The 26,055-nt window shown below is 50.8% G+C and overlaps 1 protein-coding gene across 2 annotated transcripts in view; it reads right to left on the bottom strand.

The window, feature by feature from the left end:
- PPP4R3B (protein phosphatase 4 regulatory subunit 3B) overlaps positions 1–26,055 on the bottom strand; it is a 112,022-nt gene that overhangs the window by 58,372 nt on the left and 27,595 nt on the right. For both annotated transcript variants that reach the window (XM_075339377.1, XM_075339376.1), the window contains exon 5: positions 1,121–1,198. In XM_075339377.1, coding sequence (XP_075195492.1) covers positions 1,121–1,198 — 78 coding nt within the window. The remainder of the gene's footprint in view (positions 1–1,120; positions 1,199–26,055) is intronic.

Raw genomic sequence — 26,055 nt, 5'->3', positions numbered from 1 at the left:
TCAATGCCCATTGCCCAGCATCATCAGCGGTGACGCACGTACCCGTGTCCGTTGTCACTTCAAAAAGCCAGTTTTCGGGTCAGTGCGCATGATCAGAATGCCTGGTACTGCCGGTAATGTGCACTATGAAGCCGGGTGAATGCGCCACGGCATCAGAGAGCTCTAGTGCGCATGACCGGAAATGTACAGGAATATTTTGGTCCTCTATAAATAAAATGAGTATTAGCCCCAATTTCTAGCTATACTAGATACACAGTTGCACTTGCCCCTTCTATTCCCCACAGATGGTCCATTTTGCTTTGGTTGCCACGTGCCGTTTACAGACCGTGGCCTCTGTACACACCAGCCTTGTTACTGGCATCCATCATTGTCTCCATTATGACAGGCAATGCCAGCAGTAAAGTTTACAAGTCACTGCAGCCACCGATGGCATATAACCACTGCTCCCTGACTACTCAAAGACAGAGCAAGTCGTGCAGCAAATGATTAGTCAATTTATTTATTTTATAGCCAAATTTCCATCTGCTGTGTAGTTTGGCTAGACTGATATTAGAGCTCTTCGCTACCATTAGGCTGTGTGCCCACGATCACAGTTTGCTGCGTTTTGGACGCAGCATGCTTAAGCTGGGTCCAAACTGCTGCGCTGTACCGTACAAGCACAGTGGATGGGATTTCTAGAAAACCCGTGCCCATTGTGCTTGTTTACTCCGCAGCAAACACTGATCTGCGGTGCGTCTTTCCAGACCGCAGCATGTGAATTGTTTGCTGCGGAATCGCATGTATCCTCCGTAGGGAGAACACAAGTGAGAGGCCGCAGCGCACTGAACCCTGGTCGCGGATATGAACAGCTGCAGTCCCTTGCGTTCTACTGTGGAGGAGACTCGCGGCCCCGCAGGTCAGGACCAGCCGTGTCCAGGACACAGTAAGTCCTGATCGTGCGCACATACCATTACTGACACGAAGTGCAGGGAATGTCTACTGCGTCACACCCATCCCCGTCATGTCTCAGGTCTGGTCTAATACACATTACTATTAGCTGCTCCTGGGGGAGTTTTCCCAATGTTCTTTGTGACCATAGTAGTTTCGGCATGAAGGACCTTGGACTTGGAATATCTCTTACCAGCTCCCGTCTTTTATCCTCATCTGTAGCTTCATCTGTCAACTGTGCAAAAACTTCTGACAAAAACTTTTCATCTTCCTGCAGTGAAGAAATAACATCAAAACTGTACTTTTACCGATTCTTACTCCAAAAGTCAAAACAATACGATTAAAAGGGCTTGATGTAGAAAAGAATCAATATGGTCAGCAAAATGCTGCTATTTCGAGGGAAACCTATGCTGAAATCACCCATAGGCTAAAGGGAAATTTAGTTCTCCACTCATGTACCTTTATAGCAATTAAAGAGGTTCTCTGTAGAGCACAAGTTATGGCCTATCCTCAGGATTGTAACGTGCTGATCGGTGGGGTTCAGACCTGCACTAAGGAGCCGACGGGGACTCACCCATCAGAGCAGAGCAATGCACGTGGCCAAACGCAGCTCCATTCATTCCTTAAGGCGAGGATTTGTCCAGCAGCTCCAGAGAATGAATGAAGCGGCACTCAGACATCCGACTGACTGATCCATTTTGTAACTAGGATAAAGATTCCCCAATCTGTCAATCAGTGCTGGTCCCAGGAGTCAGACCCCCAACCATCAGCAAGTCCCAGGTGCCAGTCCCAGGAGTCAGACCCCCAACCATCAGCAAGTCCCAGGTGCCAGTCCCAGGAGTCAGACCCCCAACCATCAGCAAGTCCCAGGTGCCAGTCCCAGGAGTCAGACCCCCAACCATCAGCAAGTCCCAGGTGCCAGTCCCAGTAGTCAGACCCCCAACCATCAGCAAGTCCCAGGTGCCAGTCCCAGGAGTCAGACCCCCAACCATCAGCAAGTCCCAGGTGCCAGTCCCAGTAGTCAGACCCCCAACCATCAGCAAGTCCCAGTCCCAGGAGTCAGACCCCCAACCATCAGCAAGTCCCAGGTGCCAGTCCCAGTAGTCAGACCCCCAACCATCAGCAAGTTATCACCATGCTGCCAACAAGATTATTTGTTGGTACAAGAGACTTGTCTACAAATAATGCCTGCATGAAGCAGCTAGAGAAAAAGTCGCCAATACGGTAATGGTCACAGACATCGTAGATGTCAGGAGAAACAAGACCCTTCATAAGATCGCAAGGTGCTCCGCAACTGAAGGGACGAACATCATCCCATGAAAATCCAACCAGTGTTAGGCTGCTTTCACACATCCGGTTTTTCCTGTGCGGCACAATCCGGCGATTTGCAGAAAAAAAAACGCAACCAGTTTGCATAGACTTTCATTAGTGCCGGATTGTGCCGCATGGGCTTGCGTTCGGTCCGGTTTTGCCGCATGCGCCGGCCTGATGGAACGTTCCCTGGCACGGTTTTTTGTCGGGCAAAAAAAACCCCAAAAAAACGTGTCGATGCGGCGCGATCTGCAATGCATGCCTATAGACGCCGCATGCGGCGTCCTGCAGCAAACACCGCATCCGGCCGTCTCATGCGTTTTTTTCCACTGCGCATGCTCAGTAGCGTGCCGCAAGCGGCAAAAACCGGACGGGCCGCATGTCAAAAACTTATGCAAAGGATGCGGTTTTATCGCCGCATCCGTTGCATAGGTTTTAGAGCCGGATTGGCCGGCTCTGCTAAAGCCGGAAGTGTGAAAGCAGCCTAAGATAATGACAACAGGACTTAAAGGGGTACTGCAGTCAGCTAGCTGCTCTGAATTTTAGGATTGTTAGGTTGCATGGGTCACAGGGGGAGGAGGGATTTAGGATACCTGGAAAGTCCCAAGGAAGAAGAGAATTACAATCATAGAAAACAAGTCTCATACCCATCACATGTGGTCATCAGATGTTAATATGTTTAAGGCTTGAGAAGGTATTCGAGGTATACAAGACGGAGCAGGGGGGCAGATTTCTGAAGTAATTTGTATAATGAATAGGATAATCCAACTGATAACATAGGCGTACATATCATTAAAGGAGGTTGTCCGAGACCATTTTAGCTTTTTTACTATGGGCCCAAGAACTCAAGAGGCAGGTAGTCACAGAGATCACTGCCGGGTTGAGATCGTTCACTGACGGCTCCGAGCAGCGATTCTGTGGCCTCTGATGACATGTTGACAGATCAGATACAGTGGTACCTTGCTTAAAGGTCCAGTCACACTAAGCAACTTACCAGCGATCCCAACAACGATAGGGATCGCTGGTAAGTTGCTAGGAGGTTGCTGGTGAGCTGTCACACTGCGACGCTCCAGCGATCCCACCAGCAACCTGACCTGGCAGGGATCGCTGGAGCGTGGCTACACGAGTTGCTGGTGAGCTCACCAGCAACCAGTGACCAGCCCCCAGTCTCCTAGTTACAGCACACATCAGGTTAATTAACCCGATGTGTGCTGCAGCTAAATGTGCACAGAGCAGGGAGCAGCGCACACTGAGCGCTGGCTCCTTGCTCTCCTAGTTACAGCACACATCGGGTTAATTGCCTGATGTGTGCTGCAGCTAAATGTGCACAGAGCAGGGAGCAGCGCACAATGCTTAGTGCTGGCTCCTTGCTCTCCTAGTTACAGCACACATCGGGTTAATTACCTGATGTGTCCTGCAGCTACATGTGCACAGAGCAGGAGCTGGCACTGACAGTGAGAGCGGAGGAGGCTGGTATCAAAGGTAAATATCGGGTAACCAAGGACAGGGCTTCTTGGTTACCCGATGTTTACATTAGTTACCAGCCTCAGCAGAAGCTGGCTCCCTGCTCACTGCACATTAGTTGTTGCTGTCTCGCTGTCACACACAGCGATCTGTGCTTCACAGCGGGACAGCAACAACTAAAAAATGGCCCAGGACATTCAGCAACAACCAACGACCTCACAGCAGGGGCCAGGTTGTTGCTGGATGTCACACACAGCAACATCGCTAGCAACGTCACAAAAGTTGTTCGTTAGCAGCGATGTTGCTAGCGATGTTGCTTAGTGTGACGGGGCCTTAACAATCCGTTCTGGGACTGTGCTTGTTAATCAAGTTACTCATTCAGCAGAGCAAGGTTTCCCATAGGAAATCATTGTATTGCTGACAATTCCTTCCACAATGTGTTAAATGTCCCATCCTGGCCCCCTATTCTGTCATTCCACACACACACACACACACACACACACACCACTATATGCTCACCTTGCCTTCCGTTCCACCGCCGGCCTCATGGTACTTGTAGTTCACCGTGATGTACCCGGGAACTACAAGAACCATGAGGCCGGCGGTGGAACGGAAGGTAAGGTGAGCATAATACTGTATGTGTGTGTTTGTGTGGGCTGGAAACCGGAAGTGTGTGTGGCGAGTATTTTGCTCGTACAGCAAGGCTTTCTTGTAAACCGGGTTACAAATTTACAGAAAGCTTTGCTTGTTAAGCGAAATTCTCGTTAAGTGGGTTACTCGTTAACCGAGGTAGCACTGTACTTCTCTTGTGCTCTGCTGATGGGCTGTGATTGCAGATGTTATGCTGACTGACAGCTGGCTCCACCATTTCATAACTGCGAGGAGCCGACTGTCAATCCGCATGATGTTGGCGGTCAGAACCGCCTGGAAGATGTAAAGCAGCAGAATCGCTGGCAGGAGCTGTAACCGCTACGAGCCCGCACTAGGCAGAACGGGGAGGTAAGTAGTAACTTCCTCACTGTTACATCATAAGCCCATAGAAAATACATTGTCCTGGATAACCCATTCAAGAGGGCTATCCACGAGGCTGGCTAGTGGCCGAGAAGAATTAGACATGGCAATTATTCCTCATTTATGTCATAACAGGCCGGGGGTCACCCACAGGCTGCAGATTACCACTTGTCTGGTTAAGCACTAGACCTCTTTGTGGATTGAATGGGATTATAATTAGGATATTGTGATATTATTTACAAAAAATATCAAATAAAAATAAATAATAATGATAATAGCTTTACAAGAAATATTTTATTTTTTATTTTTTTAAAATGGCAGCAATTTCCAGGACCAAACTGTACCGTGCTTCAGATTCAGCCGGACTTGACCAGCCTTTGCTCCTCATTTTAAAGGCCCTGTGCACACTGCATTTTTACCTGCGTTTTTTGCTGCAGAAATTTCTTGAGAAAATAGTTGTAACCTTTCTGCAGATATTTCCCAGCAAATCCTATAAAAGAAAAAATTAGCTGTGCGCACACTGCGTTTTTATCTCAAGAAACTTCTTTCTGCAGAATTTCTTGAGAAAAAGAATGAGCATGTCACTTCTTTTCTGCAGGTGCCTGCGTTATTCACTCCAATGACTAATATAATCATGAAATAACGCAGCATATAACGCAGGTAGCGAATTCTGTGCGTTTCATTGCATTTTCCTGTGGTATTTCCCAACATAATGTTCATCGCTGCCTGTGGTTTGCAGGGAAGTGATGTCGTTATGACAGGAAGAGGAAGCGGAGCAGAGAGTAAACACACACACCACAGACAGACATATATAATGCACATAGAAATCAAATCACTGCACACACCAGCACTACCTCCGTGACGTCCCCGCTCACAGCGTGATTCAGTTCAGTTGCTGCGTGGAGCTGACAAAGAGCGGTCATGGTCTGTGGCCGCTCCTGTCAGCTTCATGTAGCAGAGCTGGATGCGTCGCGGGACCTCGTGTGGATTACGTCTGACCTGGAGGGGTATTTGGGAATTTTAATAAAGTGGTCAAAGAGGGTGTTTTTTTGTCTTTTATTCCAAATAAAGGATTTTTCGGGTATATGTATATATTTTCTTTAGCTTACAGGTTAATCTTGGAAGGTATCTTGGGGTGACGCCTTCCATGATTAACCTAGGACTTAATGGCAGCCCATAGCTGCCACTAACTCCCTATTACCCCGATTGCCACCGCACCAGGGCAATTCGGGATGAGCTGGGTAGAGTCCTGGGACTGTCACATCTAATGGAAGCAGAAATTCCGAGCGGCTGCTGACTGATATTGTTAGGCTGGGGGGCTCCCCGTAACATGGAGCTCCCCATCCTGAGAACACCAGCCTTCAGTCGTGTGGCTTTACGCTGGCTGGTATCAAAATTGGGGGGGGACCACACGTTTTGTTTTTTTTTCTTTAATTTATTTATTGTATTGCACGATATAGACCCGCCCACCGGCAGCTGTGATTGGTTGCAGTGAGACAGCTGTCACTCAGCGTGGGGGCGTGTCTGACTACAACCATAGGCGCCGGTGAGCGGGGAAAGCAGTGAATACGAGATGGAATAATGAGCGACCGGCATTTTCAAAAGAGGAAAAGCCGCCAGAGCAGTGTGACAGCTGTGCAGTGCCATGTCGGTGATCGGTGAGTAAGAGGGGGTGTGAGGGAGAGACCGACCGACAGAGAGAGAGACCAAGAGTGATTTTAAGCGATTTAGAACGTTCTGCTGGACATGCTGAGAATGGGGGCAAAGCAAAGTGGGCTCCGCCGTATTTTTACCGTCCAGCCAAGGTAATCACACAGCGGTGGCCCGGTATTCTCAGGCTAGGGAGGGCGAGGGCCATGGTTTGTTGTTATTGTGCCCCCCCATGTTACCGGCTCTTCCCGATTGCCGTGATGCGGTGGCAATCGGGGTAATAACGAGCTAAGTCCAAGCTTAATCATGGCAGCGCCTGAGACAGCTTCCATGATTAACATGTAAGTAGAGTGAATAAACACACACACACAAAAATCCTTTATTTTAAACACAAAAAAGCCCCCTCTTTCACCACTTTATTAACCCCCCCCAAACACACAGCTCCGGCGTAATCCACGCAGGTCCCACGACGCTTGCATCCAGCTGCTTCTGACACATACTCAATGCAGCCTCATTCAGTGATTGATGCTGCAGGGGTAACTACAGGTCATTTCTCACGGTCGGTAATGTGAACACATTACCGCTCACAAGAACTGCAGTGTGTGGTCACCGTCCGTCTATCTTATTTATTGCTGTTAAGGCCCTGTGCGCACTGGAAAATGGAATTTTCTTAAGAAAATTCCGCAGGGTCTGAAAGATTACCGCACCCGCGGTAAAAAAAAAACAAAACGCGGCAAACTGCACCCGAAAACCGCATGCGGTTTGCCGCGGTTTTACCACAGTATTGTTCGCGGTATTGCCGCATGCGGGTTGGTACATGTGCTTTAATGCATTCAATGCAATAAAGCACATTGAAAAAAAAAAAAAGAAAAAAAGTAATTTCATGGAGGGATCGACAGAGGGATCGACAGAGGGATCGACAGAGGGATCGACAGAGGGATCGACAGAGGGATCGACAGAGGGATCGACAGAGGGATCGACAGAGGGATCGACAGAGGGATCGACAGAGGGATCGACAGAGGGATCGACAGAGGGATCGACAGAGGGATCGACAGAGGGATCGACAGAGGGATCGACAGAGGGATCGACAGAGGGATCGACAGAGGGATCGACAGAGGGATCGACAGAGGGATCGACAGAGGGATCGACAGAGGGATCGACAGAGGGATCGACAGAGGGATCGACAGAGTCCCTGTGAGCACACGCTGCATTTCTCCCGAGCGGTAATTTTTTGTTCACATTACTGGCCGCGGGAAATGCCCTGTGGTTACCTCTGCTGTCTTGTTGCGAGGCTGCACTCCGCGCTGTGTGTCAGTCGCGGCTGGATGCAAGCATCGCAGGACGTGGATTACGCCGGAGCTGTGTGTTCTATATGTCTGTGTGTGAGTGTTCTATGTCTGTGATCTCTGCGTTTACTCTCTGCTCAGCTTCCTCTTCCTGTCATAATGACATCACTTCCCTGTAAACCGCAGGCAGCAATGAACATTACCGCAGGGAATAAAGCAGGAAAACGGAATGAACCGCACAGAATTTGCTACCTGCAGTCAATGGAGTGAAATCCCGCAGCGACGTGCGGAAAATAAGTGACATGCAATTGTTTTTGCTGCGGGAATCTCGCAGCAAACCATGCAGCTGTCAAAATCCGCATAGTGCGCACAGCATTTTTTTTTCCCATAGGTTTTGCTGGTGATTCACTGCAGAGATGTTATGAACATTTCCTGCAGCGAAACATGCAGCAAAACCGCAGGAAATCCGCGGCAAAAACTGGCAAGTGCGTACAGGGCCTAAAGCATTAAAAAAAAAAAAAAAAAAAACAACGCAGGCCCAACCTGCAAAAAAAAAATCCACACCAAAAAGTTATCGGTGCGTTTTTTCATGGGAGGACAACGGTCCAAGGTCAAGACATCAGTGAGCCATGCGACTGATGAGGCCAGACTGTTTTCTATGTGTTAAGTGGTCTAAAGACAGAGCTTATTCCTTTCCCACAGGCAGATCTGCTCCGTCTCTACCGTCTACTTTTGACCTGGTGACAAGACCAGTTTCAGGAGAATAAAGCAGCATTTAGCGGAGTCCATGGTCTTTTTAATGGAATAATGTGAACAGCAATCCTGTGACTATTTGTAGATGACACTTCATGATAATGTCTTTGCCACGTTCGGGGTGTCCGCCTGCAGAAAACGTATATGTGCACTAAATGGTGTAAGACAGAGCACACGCTAATGGAGTCTTCTCCATTATAGTCAATGGCCCTGTCAGCGCATGCGTCCCCACATTTTGCGGGGTGGGGGAGGGGAGTTTTGGACGGATGCCCTGACGGGACCACTGAACGCAAGTAAAAGCGCAACGTGAAAGGGGCCTAAGCCTTACATCGGGATGACATATCTAGGATGTGATTGTGGGGGCGATCAGACCTCCAAGATCCGCAAAAATCCAAGCCTGGCTAGGACGCCATGCTGGTTTAGTAGTTTCCGCTTCACATTCTGTGAATGAGGTCTCCTGCAGTTTAGAAAACGTTTTAGAGCCCCCACTGCTAGCACCAGCAATGGCGCGAGCCCCCACTGCTAGCACCAGCAATGGCGCGAGCCCCCACTGCTAGCACCAGCAATGGCGCGAGCCCCCACTGCTAGCACCAGCAATGGCGCGAGCCCCCACTGCTAGCACCAGCAATGGCGCGAGCCCCCACTGCTAGCACCAGCAATGGCGCGAGCCCCCACTGCTAGCACCAGCAATGGCGCGAGCCCCCACTGCTAGCACCAGCAATGGCGCGAGCCCCCACTGCTAGCACCAGCAATGGCGCGAGTCCCCACTGCTAGCACCAGCAATGGCGCGAGCCCCCACTGCTAGCACCAGCAATGGCGCGAGCCCCCACTGCTAGCACCAGCAATGGCGCGAGCCCCCACTGCTAGCCCCAGCAATGGCGCAAGCCCCCACTGCTAGCCCCAGCAATGGCGCAAGCCCCCACTGCTAGCCCCAGCAATGGCGCGAGCCCCCACTGCTAGCCCCAGCAATGGCGCGAGCCCCCACTGCTAGCCCCAGCAATGGCGCGAGCCCCCACTGCTAGCTCCAGCACTATTTTGACCACTGAAGGACCGCTTCTATGTACTGGTGATTTTCTTTTTAGGGGGTAAACGTCTGAGAGGCTCGTGCTTGGGTGAGGCAGCAGGAAGGAGCGTGTACATGGTAGTCACTGCTGGATGTGCTGCATCAATCTCTGGACGCCCGCAGGCCTGGACTGCCACATTCTTCTCTCACTTCAGAAAACCTTACACTTGTAAACACCCTGCTCATGACCATTAAACAGGTTTCACAACTACACAAAAAAAAGGGCAGAACTAAGTACAGCTGGAATGGTTATGTACGGCACACTTTATGCACCACTCAGACGGTTTTGTTTTTTTTTTTTTCCACTGCTGCAGCGGTGCTCCGGTCACACAGCGCCATCTTGTGCCCGTAACTACAGACTGCCCAGAAGTCAGAAATTACATCACAATTGGTGTTGAGTGAGTAGTTGACTATTCGTGCGCGCTATGCTGTTAGCGAGCACTGTTCGCTACTTGTATATTCATTACGAGTAGCGGGCACAATGTAAGTCAATGGGAAATACTCACTAAGTAGTGAGTAACCTGAAAGCCGTACTTTTCGTGCAAATAGGGAATAGTACGGCTTTCAGGTTGCTCCCTACTTAGCAAGTATTTCCCATTGACTTACTTGCGCCTGCTACTCGTAACGAATATTCGAGTAGTGGACAGTACTCGCTAATAGCATAGCGCGTACGAATAGTCAACACTAATCACAATGCACCTCTGAGAGCCAGAACGAGACTCCCATAGACTTTTATAGAGTTGTGACCTCCGATGAAACATGTCCATGAAACACTGAGCCTGCCCCAGCAGGTTACAAAATCAACGAGACCAACCGGAGCAGCGGAGATAGAGGATGAAGCTGCCGGAGAGGAGTACAAGACCGGGGGCAGGGGACTTCGATTAGAATCACCACTCCAATAGTAAAATATATAAAAACAAAAAAAAAAAAAAAAACAAGTTGGGAGTAGGGCTTTAAAACACAAGACTCAAAAACACAATGGCAGAGACCAAAGAAGGGAATTTTGTTTACTTACCGTAAATTCCTTTTCTTCTAGCTCCAATTGGGAGACCCAGACAATTGGGTGTATAGCTACTGCCTCCGGAGGCCACAAAAAGCACTACACTAAAAAGTGTAAGGCCCCTCCCCTTCTGCCTATACACCCCCCGTGGGATCACGGGCTCCTCAGTTTTAGTGCAAAAGCAAGAAGGAGGAAAGCCAATAACTGGTTTAAAAACAAATTCAATCCGAAGGAACATCGGAGAACTGAAACCAATCAACATGAACAACATGTGTACCCGAAAAAAACAAAAATCCCTAAGAAAACAGGGCGGGCGCTGGGTCTCCCAATTGGAGCTAGAAGAAAAGGAATTTACGGTAAGTAAACAAAATTCCCTTCTTCTTTGTCGCTCCATTGGGAGACCCAGACAATTGGGACGTCCAAAAGCAGTCCCTGGGTGGGTAAAATAACCCTTGTGACAGGACCGTAAAACAGCCCTTTCCTACAGGTGGGCAACCGCCGCCTGAAGGACTTGTCTACCTAGGCTGGCGTCCGCCGAAGCGTAGGTATGCACCTGATAATGCTTGGTAAAAGTGTGCAGACTCGACCAGGTAGCCGCCTGGCACACCTGCTGAGCCGTAGCCTGGTGCCGTAATGCCCAGGTCGCACCCACGGCTCTGGTAGAATGGGCCTTCAGCCCTGAGGGAACCGGAAGCCCCGCGGAAAGGTAGGCTTCAAAAATTGGTTCCTTGATCCACCGAGCCAAGGTGGATTTGGAAGCTTGCGACCCTTTACGCTGACCAGCGACAAGGACAAAGAGTGCATCCGAGCGGCGCAGGGGCGCCGTGCGGGAAATGTAGATTCTGAGTGCTCTCACTAGATCCAACAAATGCAAATCCTTTTCACATTGATGAACTGGATGAGGACACAAAGAAGGTAAGGAGATATCCTGATTGAGATGAAAGGGGGATACCACCTTAGGGAGAAACTCCGGAATCGGGCGCAGGACCACCTTGTCCTGGTGAATCACCAGGAAGGGAGATTTGCATGACAGCGCTGCTAGCTCGGACACTCTCCGAAGAGAGGTGACCGCTACAAAAAAAGTCACTTTCTGTGAAAGGCGAGAAAGGGAAACCTCCCTCATAGGCTCGAAAGGCGGCTTCTGGAGAGCAATTAGAACCCTGTTCAGATCCCAGGGCTCTAACGGCCGCTTGTAAGGAGGGACGATATGACAAACCCCTTGCAGGAACGTGCGTACCTGAGGAAGTCGTGCTAGGCGCTTCTGAAAAAATACAGATAGCGCTGAGACCTGTCCTTTAAGGGAGCCTAGCGACAAACCTTTTTCCAAACCGGATTGTAGGAAGGAAAGAAAAGTAGGCAATGCAAATGGCCAGGGAGGAAATCCCTGAGCAGAACACCAAGATAAGAATATCTTCCACGTCCTGTGGTAGATCTTGGCGGAGGTTGGTTTTCTAGCCTGTCTCATGGTGGCAATAACCTCTTGAGATAACCCTGAATACGCTAGGATCCAGGACTCAATGGCCACACAGTCAGGTTCAGGGCCGCAGAATTCCGATGGAAAAACGGCCCTTGAGACAGCAAGTCTGGTCGGTCTGGTAGCGCCCACGGTTGGCCTGCCGTGAGGTGCCACAGATCCGGGTACCACGACCTCCTCGGCCAGTCTGGAGCGACGAGGATGGCGCGGCGGCAGTCGGACCTGATCTTGCGCAGCACTCTGGGCAACAGTGCCAGAGGAGGGAACACATAAGGTAGCCGGAACTGCGACCAATCTTGAACTAAGGCGTCCGCCGCCAGAGCTCGGTGATCGTGAGACCGCGCCATGAAAGCTGGGACCTTGTTGTTGTGCCGGGACGCCATTAGGTCGACGTCCGGCATCCCCCAGCGGCGACAGATCTCCTGAAACACGTCCGGGTGAAGAGACCATTCCCCTGCGTCCATACCCTGGCGACTGAGAAAATCTGCTTCCCAGTTGTCCACGCCTGGGATGTGAACTGCGGATATGGTGGATGCCGTGTCTTCCACCCACGTCAGAATCCGCCGGACTTCCTGGAAGGCTTGCCGACTGTGTTCCTCCTTGGTGGTTGATGTATGCCACCGCTGTGGAGTTGTCCGACTGAATTCGGATCTGCTTGCCTTCCAGCCACTGCTGGAAGGCTTGTAGGGCAAGATACACTGCTCTGATTTCCAGAACATTGATCTGAAGGGTGGACTCTTGCTGAGTCCACGTACCCTGAGCCCTGTGGTGGAGAAAAACCGCTCCCCACCCTGACAGACTCGCGTCCGTCGTGACCACCGCCCAGGATGGGGGTAGGAAGGACTTTCCCTTTGACAAAGAGGTGGGAAGAAGCCACCACTGAAGAGATTCCTTGGCCGCCTGAGAAAGGGAGACGTTCCTGTCGAGGGACGTCGACTTCCCGTCCCATTGGCGGAGAATGTCCCATTGTAGTGGACGCAGATGAAACTGCGCGAAAGGGACTGCCTCCATTGCTGCTACCATCTTCCCTAGGAAGTGCATGAGGCGTCTCAAGGGGTGTAACTGGTCTTGAAGGAGAGATCGCACCCCTGTCTGTAGTGAACGCTGTTTGTCCAGCGGAAGCTTCACTACCGCTGAGAGAGTATGAAACTCCATGCCAAGATACGTTAGCGATTGGGTCGGGGTCAGATTTGACTTGGAAAAGTTGATGATCCACCCGAAACTCTGGAGAGTCTCCAGCGCAACGTTCAGGCTGTGTTGGCATGCCTCTTGAGAGGGAGCCTTGACAAGCAGATCGTCTAAGTAAGGGATCACAGAGTGTCCCTGAGAGTGCAGGACTGCTACTACTGCTGCCATGACCTTGGTGAAGGCCCGTGGGGCTGTCGCCAGACCGAAAGGCAGAGCTACGAACTGAAGGTGTTCGTCTCCTATCACGAAGCGTAGAAAACGCTGATGCTCTGGAGCAATCGGCACGTGGAGATAAGCATCCTTGATGTCTATTGATGCTAGGAAATCTCCTTGAGACATTGCGGCGATGACGGAGCGGAGGGATTCCATCCGGAATCGTCTGGTTTTCACGTACTTGTTGAGAAGTTTTAGGTCCAGAACGGGACGGAAAGATCCGTCCTTTTTTGGTACCACAAACAAATTGGAGTAAAAACCGTGACCTTGCTCCTGAAGAGGAACCGGGATCACCACTCCTTCCGCCTTTAGAGTGCACACCGCTTGCAGAAGAGCATCGGCTCGGTCGGGAGGCGGAGACGTTCTGAAGAATCGAGTTGGAGGACGAGAACTGAACTCTATCCTGTACCCGTGGGACAGAATGTCTCTCACCCAACGGTCTTGGACCTGTGGCAGCCAAACGTCGCCAAAGCGGGAGAGCCTGCCACCGACCGAGGATGCGGAGAGAGGAGGCCGAAAGTCATGAGGAAGCCGCCTTGGTAGCGGGTCTTCCGGCTGTCTTTTTTGGGCGTGACTGAGCCCGCCAAGAATCTGAGCTCCTCTGATCCTTTTGAGTCCTTTTGGACGAGGAGAATTGGGACCTGCCCGAGCCTCGAAAGGACCGAAACCCCGACTGTCCCCTCCTCTGTTGGGGTTTGGTTTGTCTGGGCTGGGGTAAGGATGAATCCTTACCCTTGGACTGCTTAATGATTTCATCCAAACGCTCACCAAACAGTCGATCACCAGAAAATGGCAGACTGGTTAAGCACTTTTTGGACGCAGAATCTGCCTTCCATTCCCTTAACCATAAGGCTCTGCGTAGAACCACGGAGTTGGCTGACGCCACTGCCGTACGGCTCGTAGAGTCCAGGACAGCATTAATCGCGTAATACTCAAATGCAGACATTTGAGAGGTTAAGGATGCCACCTGCGGAACAGATGTACGTGTGACCGTGTCAATCTGTGTAAGACCAGCTGAAATAGCCTGGAGTGCCCATACGGCTGCGAATGCTGGAGCAAACGACGCGCCGATAGCTTCATAGATGGATTTCAACCAGAGCTCCATCTGTCTGTCAGTGGCATCTTTAAGTGCAGCCCCATCCTCCACTGCAACTATGGATCTAGCCGCAAGCCTGGATATAGGGGGATCCACCTTGGGACACTGGGTCCAGCCTTTGACCACGTCAGGGGGAAAGGGATAACGTGTATCCTTAATCCGTTTGGAGAAACGCTTATCTGGGTAAGCGTGGTGTTTCTGGACTGCCTCTTTAAAGTCAGAATGGTCCAGAAGAAGGGAATTTTGTTTACTTACCGTAAATTCCTTTTCTTCTAGCTCTAATTGGGAGACCCAGACAATTGGGTGTATAGCTACTGCCTCCGGAGGCCACACAAAGCACTACACTTAAAAGTGTAAGGCCCCTCCCCTACTGCCTATACACCCCCCGTGGGATCACGGGCTCCTCAGTTTTAGTGCAAAAGCAAGAAGGAGGAAAGCCAATAAACTGGTTTAAGCAAATTCAATCCGAAGGAATATCGGAGAACTGAAACCATTCAACATGAACAACATGTGTATACAAAAAAACAGGGGCGGGTGCTGGGTCTCCCAATTAGAGCTAGAAGAAAAGGAATTTACGGTAAGTAAACAAAATTCCCTTCTTCTTTGTCGCTCTATTGGGAGACCCAGACAATTGGGATGTCCAAAAGCAATCCCTGGGTGGGTAAAATAATACCTCGTGATAGGGCCATAAAAACGGCCCTTTTCTACAGGTGAGCAATCGCCGCCTGAAGGACTTGTCTACCTAGGCTGGCGTCCGCCGAAGCATAGGTATGCACCTGATAATGCTTGGTAAAAGTGTGCAGACTCGACCAGGTAGCCGCCTGGCACACTTGCTGAGCCGTAGCCTGGTGCCGTAATGCCCAGGACGCACCCACGGCTCTGGTAGAATGGGCCTTCAGCCCTGATGGAACCGGAAGCCCCGCAGAACGGTAGCCTTCAAGAATTGGTTCCTTGATCCACCGAGCCAGGGTGGATTTGGAAGCCTGCAACCCTTTACGCTGGCCGGCGACAAGGACAAAGAGTGCATCCGAGCGGCGCAGAGGTGCCGTGCGGGAAATGTAGATTCTGAGTGCTCTCACCAGATCCAACAAATGCAAATCCTTTTCACATTGATGAACTGGACGAGGACACAAAGAAGGTAAGGAGATATCCTGATTGAGATGAAAGGGGGATACCACCTTAGGGAGAAACTCCGGAATCGGGCGCAGAACCACCTTGTCCTGGTGAAACACCAGGAAGGGAGATTTGCATGACAGCGCTGCTAGCTCGGACACTCTCCGAAGAGACGTGACCGCTACTAGAAAGGCCACTTTCTGTGAAAGGCGAGACAGGGAAACATCCCTCAAAGGCTCGAAAGGCGGCTTCTGGAGAGCAATTAGAACCCTGTTCAGATCCCAGGGCTCTAACGGCCGCTTGTAAGGAGGGACGATATGACAAACCCCTTGCAGGAACGTGCGTACCTGAGGAAGTCGTGCTAGGCGCTTCTGAAAAAATACAGATAGCGCAGAGACTTGTCCCTTAAGGGAGCCGAGCGACAGACCTTTTTCCAACCCGGATTGCAGGAAGGAAAGAAAGGTAGGCAAAGCAAATGGCCAGGGAGAAACTTCCTGAGCAGAGCACCAAGTTAAGAATATCTTCCACGTCCTGTGGTAGATCTTGGCAGAGGATAGTTTCCTAGCCTGTCTCATGGTGGCAATGACCTCTTGAGACAGTCCTGAAGACGCTAGGATCCAGGACTCAATGGCCACACAGTCAGGCTCAGGGCCGCAGAATTCTGATGGAAAAACGGCCCTTGAGACAGCAAGTCTGGCCGGTCTGGTATTGCCCACGGTTGTCCTACCGTGAGATGCCACAGATCCGGGTACCACGACCTCCTTGGCCAGTCTGGAGCGACGAGGAGGGCGCGGCGGCAGTCGGACCTGATCTTGCGTAGCACTCTGGGCAACAGCGCCAGAGGTGGGAACACATAAGGCAGCCGGAACTGCGACCAATCTTGAACTAAGGCGTCCGCCGCCAGAGCTCGGTGATCGTGAGACCGTGCCATAAAAGCTGGGACCTTGTTGTTGTGCCGAGACGCCATTAGGTCGACGTCCGGCCTCCCCCAGCGGCGACAGATCTCCTGAAACACGTCCGGGTGAAGAGACCATTCCCCTGCGTCCATACCCTGGCGACTGAGGAAGTCTGCTTCCCAGTTTTCTACGCCCGGGATGTGAACTGCGGATATGGTGGATGCCGTGTCTTCCACCCACGTCAGAATCCGCCGGACTTCCTGGAAGGCTTGCCGACTGCGTGTCCCTCCTTGGTGGTTGATGTATGCCACCGCTGTGGAGTTGTCCGACTGAATTCGGATCTGCTTGCCTTCTAGCCACTGCTGGAAGGCTTGTAGGGCAAGATACACTGCTCTGATTTCCAGAACATTGATCTGAAGTGTGGACTCTTGTTGAGTCCACGTACCTTGAGCCCTGTGGTGGAGAAAAACTGCTCCCCACCCTGATAGACTCGCGTCCGTTGTGACCACCGCCCAGGATGGGGGTAGGAAAGACTTTCCTATTGACAATGAGGTGGGAAGAAGCCACCACTGAAGAGAATCCTTGGCCGCCTGAGAAAGGGAGACGTTCCTGTCCAGGGACTTCGACTTCCCGTCCCATTGGCGGAGAATGTCCCATTGTAATGGACGCAGATGAAACTGCGCGAAAGGGACTGCCTCCATTGCTGCTACCATCTTCCCCAGGAAGTGCATGAGGCGTCTCAAGGGATGCGACTGGCCCTGAAGGAGAGATTGCACCCCTGTCTGTAGTGAACGCTGTTTGTCCAGCGGAAGCATCACTATCGCTGAGAGAGTATGAAACTCCATGCCAAGGTATGTTATCGATTGGGTTGGGGTCAGATTTGACTTTGAAAAGTTGATGATCCACCCGAAACTCTGGAGAGTCTCCAGCGCAACGTTCAGGCTGTGTTGGCATGCCTCTTGAAAGGGTGCCTTGACAAGTAGATCGTCCAAGTAAGGGATCACAGAGTGACCCTGAGAGTGCAGGACTGCTACTACTGCTGCCATGACCTTGGTGAAGACCCTTGGGGCTGTCGCCAGACCGAAAGGCAGGGCTACGAACTGAAGGTGTTCGTCTCCTAAAACGAAGCGTAGAAAACGCTGGTGTTCTGGAGCAATCGGCACGTGGAGATAAGCATCTTTGATGTCTATTGATGCTAGGAAATCTCCTTGAGACATTGAGGCGATGACGGAGCGGAGGGATTCCATCCGGAACCGCCTGGTTTTCACATGCTTGTTGAGCAGTTTTAGGTCCAGAACAGGACGGAAAGACCCGTCCTTTTTTGGCACCACAAACAAATTGGAGTAAAAACCGTGACCTTGCTCCTGAAGAGGAACAGGGATCACCACTCCTTCTGCCTTTAAAGAGCACACCGCCTGCAGAAGAGCATTGGCTCGGCCGGGAGGCGGAGAAGTTCTGAAGAATCGAGTTGGAGGACGAGAACTGAACTCTATCCTGTACCCGTGAGACAGAATGTCTCTCACCCAACGGTCCTTGACATGTGGCAGCCAAATGTCGCCAAAGCGGAAGAGCCTGCCACCGACCGAGGATGCGGAGAGAGGAGGCCGAAAGTCATGAGGAAGCCGCTTTGGTAGCGGTTCCTCCGGCTGCTTTCTTTGGGCGTGACTGGGCCCGCCAAGAATCTGAGCTCCTCTGATCCTTTTGAGTCCTTTTGGACGAGGAGAATTGGGACCTGCCCGAGCCTCGAAAGGACCGAAACCTCGACTGTCCCTTCCTCTGTTGGGGTTTATTTGGTCTGGGCTGAGGTAAGGATGAATCCTTACCCTTGGACTGTTTAACCCTTTCACGACCGGCCGATTTTTCGCTTTCCGTTTTTTTTTTTCGCCATTCTTTTTCTGAGAGACGTAACTTTTTTATTTTTCAGTCAATATGGTCATGTGAGGGCTCATTTTTTGCGGAACGAGCTGTACTTTTAAATGAAACCATCAGTTTTACCATATTATGTACTAGAAAATGGCAAAAAAATTCCAAATGCTGAAAAATTGCAAAAAAAGTGCGATAGCACTATGGTTTTTGAGATATTTTATTCACTGTGTTCACTATATGGTAAAACTGATGTGTGGGTGTGATGCCTCAGGTCAGTGCGAGTTCGTAGACACCAAACATGTATAGGTTTACTTTTATATAAGGGGTTAAAAAAAAAATCGGAAGTTTGTCCGAAAAAAGTGGCGCACATTTTACGCCATATTCCGTGACCCGTAGCGTTCTCATTTTTCGGGATCTTAGGCTCAATGACGGCTTATTTTTTCCGTCTCGAGCTGACGTTTTTAACGGTACCATTTTTGCGCAGATGCTACGTTTTGATCGCCTCTTATTGCATTTTGCGCAAAAGTTGTGGCGACAAAAAAACGTCGTTTTGGCGTTTGGAATTTTTTTGCCGCTACGCCGTTTACTGATCAGATTAATTGATTTTATATTTTGATAGATCGGGCGTTTCTGAACGCGGCGATACCAAGTGTGTGTATATTTTTTATTTTTTTAACCCTTTAATTTTTAATGGGGCGAATGGGGGGTGATTTGAACTTTTAGGTTTTTTTGTTTTTTTTTAATTTTTTAAAACTTATTTTTTTACTTTTTTTTTTTATTTTACTAGTCCCCCTAGGGGGCTATTGCGATCAGCATTCCGATCGCTCTGCAGTATCTGCTGATCACAGCTGGAAGGCTGTAAACAGCAGATACGCTGTCTTTCTCTTTTGCTGTGCTCCGGGCACAGCGAAAGTGAAACCAATTCATGTGTAGTACAGGAGTCATCACATGACCCTGTACTACCATGGCAACTATCGGGAGTCACGTGATCGCGTCACGTGACTTCCGGTTTCGGCGGTAAGTAAAACTTTACCGCGATTGCGCTTATAATGGCGCTGTCATGTATTGACAGCGCCATTATAAGGGGTTAATCGGCACGAGCAGATAACGATTCTGCTCGTGCCTAGCAGGCACACATCTCAGCTGTGAAAATCAGCTGAGATGTGTGCCGATCGCGGCATGCTGCCGCCGGAGGACCGCGGGCAGTAAGATTATGTCATTTAGGACGTAATTTTACGGCCCGCGGTCGTTAAGGGGTTAATGATTTCATCCAAACGCTCACCAAACAGTCGGTCACCAGAAAATGGCAAACTGGTTAAGCACTTCTTGGAAGCAGAATCTGCCTTCCATTCCCTTAACCACAATGCTCTGCGTAAAACCACGGAGTTGGCGGACGCCACTGCCGTACGGCTTGTAGAGTCCAGGACAGCATTAATAGCGTAAGACGCAAATGCAGACATTTGAGAGGTTACGGACGCTACTTGCGGAACAGATGTACGGGTGACCGTGTCAATCTGTGTAAGACCAGCTGAGATAGCTTGGAGTGCCCATACGGCTGCGAATGCTGGAGCAAACGACGCGCCGATAGCTTCATAGATGGATTTCAACCAGAGCTCCATCTGTCTGTCAGTGGCATCTTTAAGTGAAGCCCCATCTTCCACTGCAACTATGGATCTAGCCGCAAGCCTGGAGATTGGGGGATCCACCTTTGGACACTGGGTCCAGCCTTTGACCACGTCAGGGGGAAAGGGATAACGTGTATCCTTAAGACGTTTGGAGAAACGCTTATCTGGATAAGCGTGGTGTTTCTGGACTGACTCTCTAAAGTCAGAGTGGTCCAGAAAAGTACTCAATTTACGCTTAGGATACCTGAAATGGAATTTCTCCTGCTGTGAAGCTGACTCCTCCACTGGAGGAGCTGTGGGAGAAATATCCAACATTTTATTGATGGACGCTATGAGATCATTCACCATTGCGTCCCCATCAGGTGTATCCAGATTGAGAGCGGTCTCAGGATCAGAATCCTGATCAGCAACCTCTATCTCATCAAACAGAGCCTTCCTGCTGGGACCCTGACCAGTGTGATGAAGTCGAGGGTCGCTCATAGCGAGCTCGCTTAGGCTGTCTGGGACTGTCGTCCGTGTCAGAGCCATCACCCCGGGATGCATGGGACCCCTCCGGAGCACGGATGTGTTCCAAAAGAGGGGAACCAGGGAGCATTGAATCAACAGTGCCCATGGTCTGAGTTACCGGTCTGGACTGCAAAGTCTCAAGGATTTTAGACATAGTCACCGACAGTTTATCAGCAAAAACTGCAAACTCCGTCCCTGCCACCTGGACAGTGTTCACAGGTGGTTCTCCTTGGGCCACCTCTAGCAGAGGCCCCGGCTGAGCAAGTGCTACAGGGGCCGAACATTGCACACAATGGGGGTCAGTGGCACCTGCCGGTAGAACAGCCTTACATGCGGTACAAGTAGCATAGAAAGCCTGTGTCTTGGCCCCTTTGCTTTTTGCGGACGACATGCTGTTGTCTAGCAATCTAGGAGGGTATATAGCCAAGAATAGCGACCGTACAATGCAATGTATAGCATACAAGCATAAAGTACAAATGAACACTGCGGCACTAGTGGGGTGAGCCCTCGAGGGCTGCTTACCGCCCGCTGAAAAGCGGGTGTGTGACCGCCAGAATCCCGTGCCTGGGTCTCCCAGAGCTCGTGTCCCTTCTCCACTCAGACTGCAAACAGGAATGGCTGCCGGCGTCCTGTGAAGAGGGGCGGGCCGTGGGCGTGCCCCAGACAAAGTGCGGGAAACTAGCGTCCCACTGTGCCTAGTGAGGGGGGTTGGAGTATGCTAAGCAGACTCCAGCCCTCGGCGCTGACGTTCTGACCAGCGTCCCGCCCTTCCCCTGACTGGCAGGCCTGGGGGTGGGAACGAAACGGAACTAGGCCGCAAAAGCCGGGGACTCGATTTATAAGCGCGGCCGTCGTATAAGCACGGCCAGCGCGGAAGTCCCCGGCGCACCACAAGTCCCAGCCGCACCGCATTGTAAAAAACCGCCAGCAGCGGCCGGCGCGGCAGTTCCTAATACAGAAACTCACTCAGCAAAGCTGCAGTGAGTAAAGCACCAGCGCGCCACGCTGCTGTCCCCGGCGCACTAACACACCCAGCAATGCTGGTGTGTGTGCGCGATCTGTACGGGGACCCAGAGTACCTTAATGTAGCAGGGCCCTGTCCCTGACGATACTCATCTCCACGTCCAGCAGATTCCCAGGGGCTGTGGACGGAGCACGGTCTCCTGTGCTTGGAGACCGATAGGATCCCACTTCACCCAGAGCCCTAAGGGGATGGGGAAGGAAAGCAGCATGTCGGCTCCAGCCTCTGTACCCGCAATGGGTACCTCAACCTTAACAAACACCGCCAACAAAAGTGGGGTGAGAAGGGAGCATGCTGGGGGCCCTAGTATGGGCCCTCTTTTCTTCCATCCGACAAAGTCAGCAGCTGCTGCTGACTAAACAGTGGAGCTATGCGTGGATGTTAGCCTCCTTCGCACAAAGCATGAAAACTGAGGAGCCCGTGATCCCACGGGGGGTGTATAGGCAGTAGGGGAGGGGCCTTACACTTTTAAGTGTAGTGCTTTGTGTGGCCTCCAGAGGCAGTAGCTATACACCCAATTGTCTGGGTCTCCCAATAGAGCGACAAAGAAAAGTACTTAATTTACGCTTGGGATACCTGAAATGGAATTTCTCCTGCTGTGAAGCTGACTCCTCCACCGGAGGAGCTGGGGGAGAAATATCCAACATTCTATTGATGGACGCTATAAGATCATTCACTATGGCGTCACCATCAGGCGTATCCAAATTGAGAGCGGTCTCAGGATCAGAATCCTGATCAGCTACCTCCGCCTCATCACACAGAGAGTCCTCCTGCTGGGACCCTGACCAGTGTGATGAAGTCGAGGGCCGCTCATAGCGAGCTCGCTTAGGCTGTCTGGGACTGTCGTCCGTGTCAGAGCCTTCACCCTGGGATGTATGGGACACCCCCGGAGCGCGGAGCTGTTCCAATTGAGGGGGACCAGGGAGCAATGAGTCAACAGTGCCCCTGGTCTGAGTTACTGGTCTAGACTGCAAAGTTTCTAGAATTTTAGTCATAGTCACAGACAATCTATCAGCAAAGACTGCAAACTCTGTCCCCGTCACCTGGACAGTATTCACAGGTGGTTCTCCCTGGGTCACCTCTAGCAGAGGCCCCGGCCGAGCAGTTGCCACAGGGGCCGAGCACTGCACACAGTGGGGGTCAGTGGAACCTGCAGGTAGAGTAGCCTCACATGCGGTGCAAGCAGCATAGAAAGCCTGTGCCTTGGCACCCTTGCTTTTTGCGGATGACATGCTGTTGTCTCCTCTGAGCAATATAGGAGGGTATATAGCCAAGAATCACTAGCGACCGTACAGTGCAATGTATAGCATGCAAGCATAAAAATACAAATGTACACTTCGGCACTAAGTGGGGTCAGCACCAGAGGTGCCGCTTACCGCCCGCTCAAACGCGGGTGTGTGGTCGCCAGAATCCCGTGTCTGGGTCTCCCAGAACCTGTCTCCCCTCTCCAGCTCAGACTGCACCACAGGAATGGCTGCCGGCGTTCTGTGAAGAGGGGCGGACCGTGGGCGTGCCGCAGACAAAGTGCGGGAAACTGGTGTCCCACTGTGCCCAGTGTGAGGGCTGGAGTATGTAAATAGACTCCAGCCCTCTGCGCTGACATTCTGTACAGCGTCCCGCCCTTCCCCTGACTGGCAGGCCTGGGGGCGGGAACGAAACGAAACTAGGCCGCAAAAGCCGGGGACTCGATTAATAAGCGCGGCCGTCATACATGCACGGCCAGCGCGGAAGTCCCCGGCGCACCACAAGTCCCAGCCGCGCCGCAGCATCTTTTAAACTAACAGCAGCGGCCGGCGCGGCAGTTCACAACACAAAGACTCACTCAGCAGAGCTGTAGTGAGTAGTGGCACCAGCGCGCGCGCTGTTGTCCCCGGCGCACTAACACACTCAGCAATGCTGCAGTGTGTCTGCGTCTGTATGGGGACACAGAGTACCTTGATGTAGCAGGGCCATGTCCCTGACGATACTCAGCTCCATATCCAGCAGATTTTCCAGGGGCTGTGGATGGAGCACGGTCTCAGTGCCTGGAGACCGGTAAAATCCCACTTCACCCAGAGCCCTAAGGGGGATGGGGAAGGATGCAGCATGTGGGCTCCAGCCTCCGTACCCGCAATGGGTACCTCAACCTTAACAAACACCGCCGACAAAAGTGGGGTGAGAAGGGAGCATGCTGGGGGCCCTAGTATGGGCCCTCTTTTCTTCCATCCGACATAGTCAGCAGCTGCTGCTGACTAAACAGTGGCGCTATGCGTGGATGTCTGACCTCCTTCGCACAAAGCATGAAAACTGAGGAGCCCGTGATCCCACGGGGGGTGTATAGGCAGAAGGGGAGGGGCTTTACACTTTTAAGTGTAGTGCTTTGTGTGGCCTCCGGAGGCAGTAGCTATACACCCAATTGTCTGGGTCTCCCAATGGAGCGACAAAGAAAGCACAGTTTCTATATAGTATAAGGGAAAGTGCAAAATTTACTAGAGATTAAAACAGCGATAAGGTGACATTTTATATTAGTAGAGGTCTATAGGAAGGGGTGGTCTGGGAGAAGGAGAAAAAACCCCCCCAAAGCACTGCAGGGAGTTAGGTTTTATAAAATAATATTACTCCTTGATATTTAACTCAATCACTGGCTGCACTACAATATATAACTGCTACAAAGTATAACTTCCTTCTATCTGAACACTGATGGCAGCCTTCTCATTTGGGTGATCACAAGGCGACCCCATGGGATGTCTATGCCTTCATGTTTTCTCAGTCACCAGACCTACAAAGACTGTACCATTGGGGGTGTTACTGATTACACTGCTGGTATCAGTTATGCTAAACCTCCTGCTTGTATACTTTATAGCCTATTCTTTGGTTTAGGAGGGATGGTCCTGGCTCTGGCTCCTTAAGGCCCCGTCACACTAAGCAACATCGCTAGCAAGATCACTGCTAACGAACAACTTTTGTGATGTTGCTAGCGATGTTGCTGTGTGTGACATCCAGCAACAACCTGGCCCCTGCTGTGAGGTCGTTGGTTGTTGCTGAATGTCCTGGGCCATTTTTTAGTTGTTGCTGTCCCGCTGTGAAGCACAGATCGCTGTGTGTGACAGCGAGACAGCAACAACTAAATGTGCAGGCAGCAGGAGCCGGCTTCTGCGGAGGCTGGTAACCACAGTAAACATCGGGTAACCAAGAAGCCCTGTCCTTGGTTACCCGATATTTACCTTTGTTACCAGCCTCCGCCACTCTCACTGTCAGTGCCGGCTCATGCTCTGTGCACATGTAGCTGCAGGACACATCGGGTTAATTAACCCGATGTGTGCTGTAGCTAGGAGAGCAAGGAGCCAGCGCTAAGCAGTGTGCGCTGCTCCCTGCTCTGTGCACATGTAGCTGCAGCACACATCGGGTAATTAACCCGATGTGTGCTGTAACTAGGAGAGCAGGGAGCCAGCGCTCAGTGTGCGCTGCTCCCTGCTCTCTGCACGTGTAGCTCCGTGCGCTGGTAACCAAGGTAAATATCGGGTTGGTTACCCGATATTTACCTTAGTTACCAAGCGCAGCATCTTCCACGCGGCGCTGGGGGCTGGTCACTGGTTGCTGGTGAGCTCACCAGCAACTCGTGTAGCGACGCTCCAGCGATCCCTGCCAGGTCAGGTTGCTTATATCTTGCTTACGATCCCCTATCGTTGTTGGGATCGCTGGTAAGTTGCTTAGTGTGACTGGACCTTTACGTTCTAATTATCAAAGTGAAATTAATGCTCTGATAAAATGGGCAATAACAAATATTTGAGAAAATAAAAGAAAAAAAAAAAAAAAAAAAGCGTAATTGTCAGAAGGATCATTCCCCTCCGCACCCCACGCCATCAATAGTAAAAGGATACCTTGGATACTCGGGATCTGATGTTTATTACAGAGAAATCCAGCTTTCTTAATATGTAAATGAGCTGTTAACATCTATGGGCCAGGAATAGATCTCCATGAGAATCTGCCTCCAGATGTTATTTTTATGTTATAGGGGAATTACATTTGTGTGACATGTAGATTAGGACAGCAGACGGTCAGTCATTACATGTCTCACTGGTAATGATCCCTTTCGTTTAAGGTATCATTTTTATTCATCTTCCTCTGACCTACATGCCTGTGTTGATGGCTTGGAAGAATTGATCCTTCTGGGAGATTCCCTTTAAAATACCTGTATATAGAATTTGCAGTGGATCTGGAGATTTCCACCTTGTCGATATGTCAGTCTATAAACTAGAGTGGAGAGACTCAAGTTTCTACTGTTCTGGAAGACTAATCATAAGGCGGGCCACTCATGCCCGGTTAGCAGCGGCTTCACACAGTTGTCTTTTGTGGGACAGGGAGATCTTACTGAACACTGCGGTATTGTTGTGTGCAATGAATGGCTGAATAAGCTTCATGCAGCCAAAATTTTACCATGTAAAAAGTTTCTGTCCAGTGAAAACAGGTTCACCTAATCCAGGATGGGTGATAACTCGATGATCGGCAAATTGGGACATGTGTCTCTATTACAAAACGCGCAGCAGGTCAGATGCCCGAGAGCTGCTCCATTCATTCTCAATAGGGTGGTCCAAAAAAAAAAAAAAAAGCC

The sequence above is a fragment of the Anomaloglossus baeobatrachus genome, chromosome 3 (assembly GCF_048569485.1).
Source record: "Anomaloglossus baeobatrachus isolate aAnoBae1 chromosome 3, aAnoBae1.hap1, whole genome shotgun sequence".
Classification (NCBI taxonomy): domain Eukaryota; kingdom Metazoa; phylum Chordata; class Amphibia; order Anura; family Aromobatidae; genus Anomaloglossus; species Anomaloglossus baeobatrachus.
This window is presented reverse-complemented; position numbering and strand designations above follow the sequence as displayed.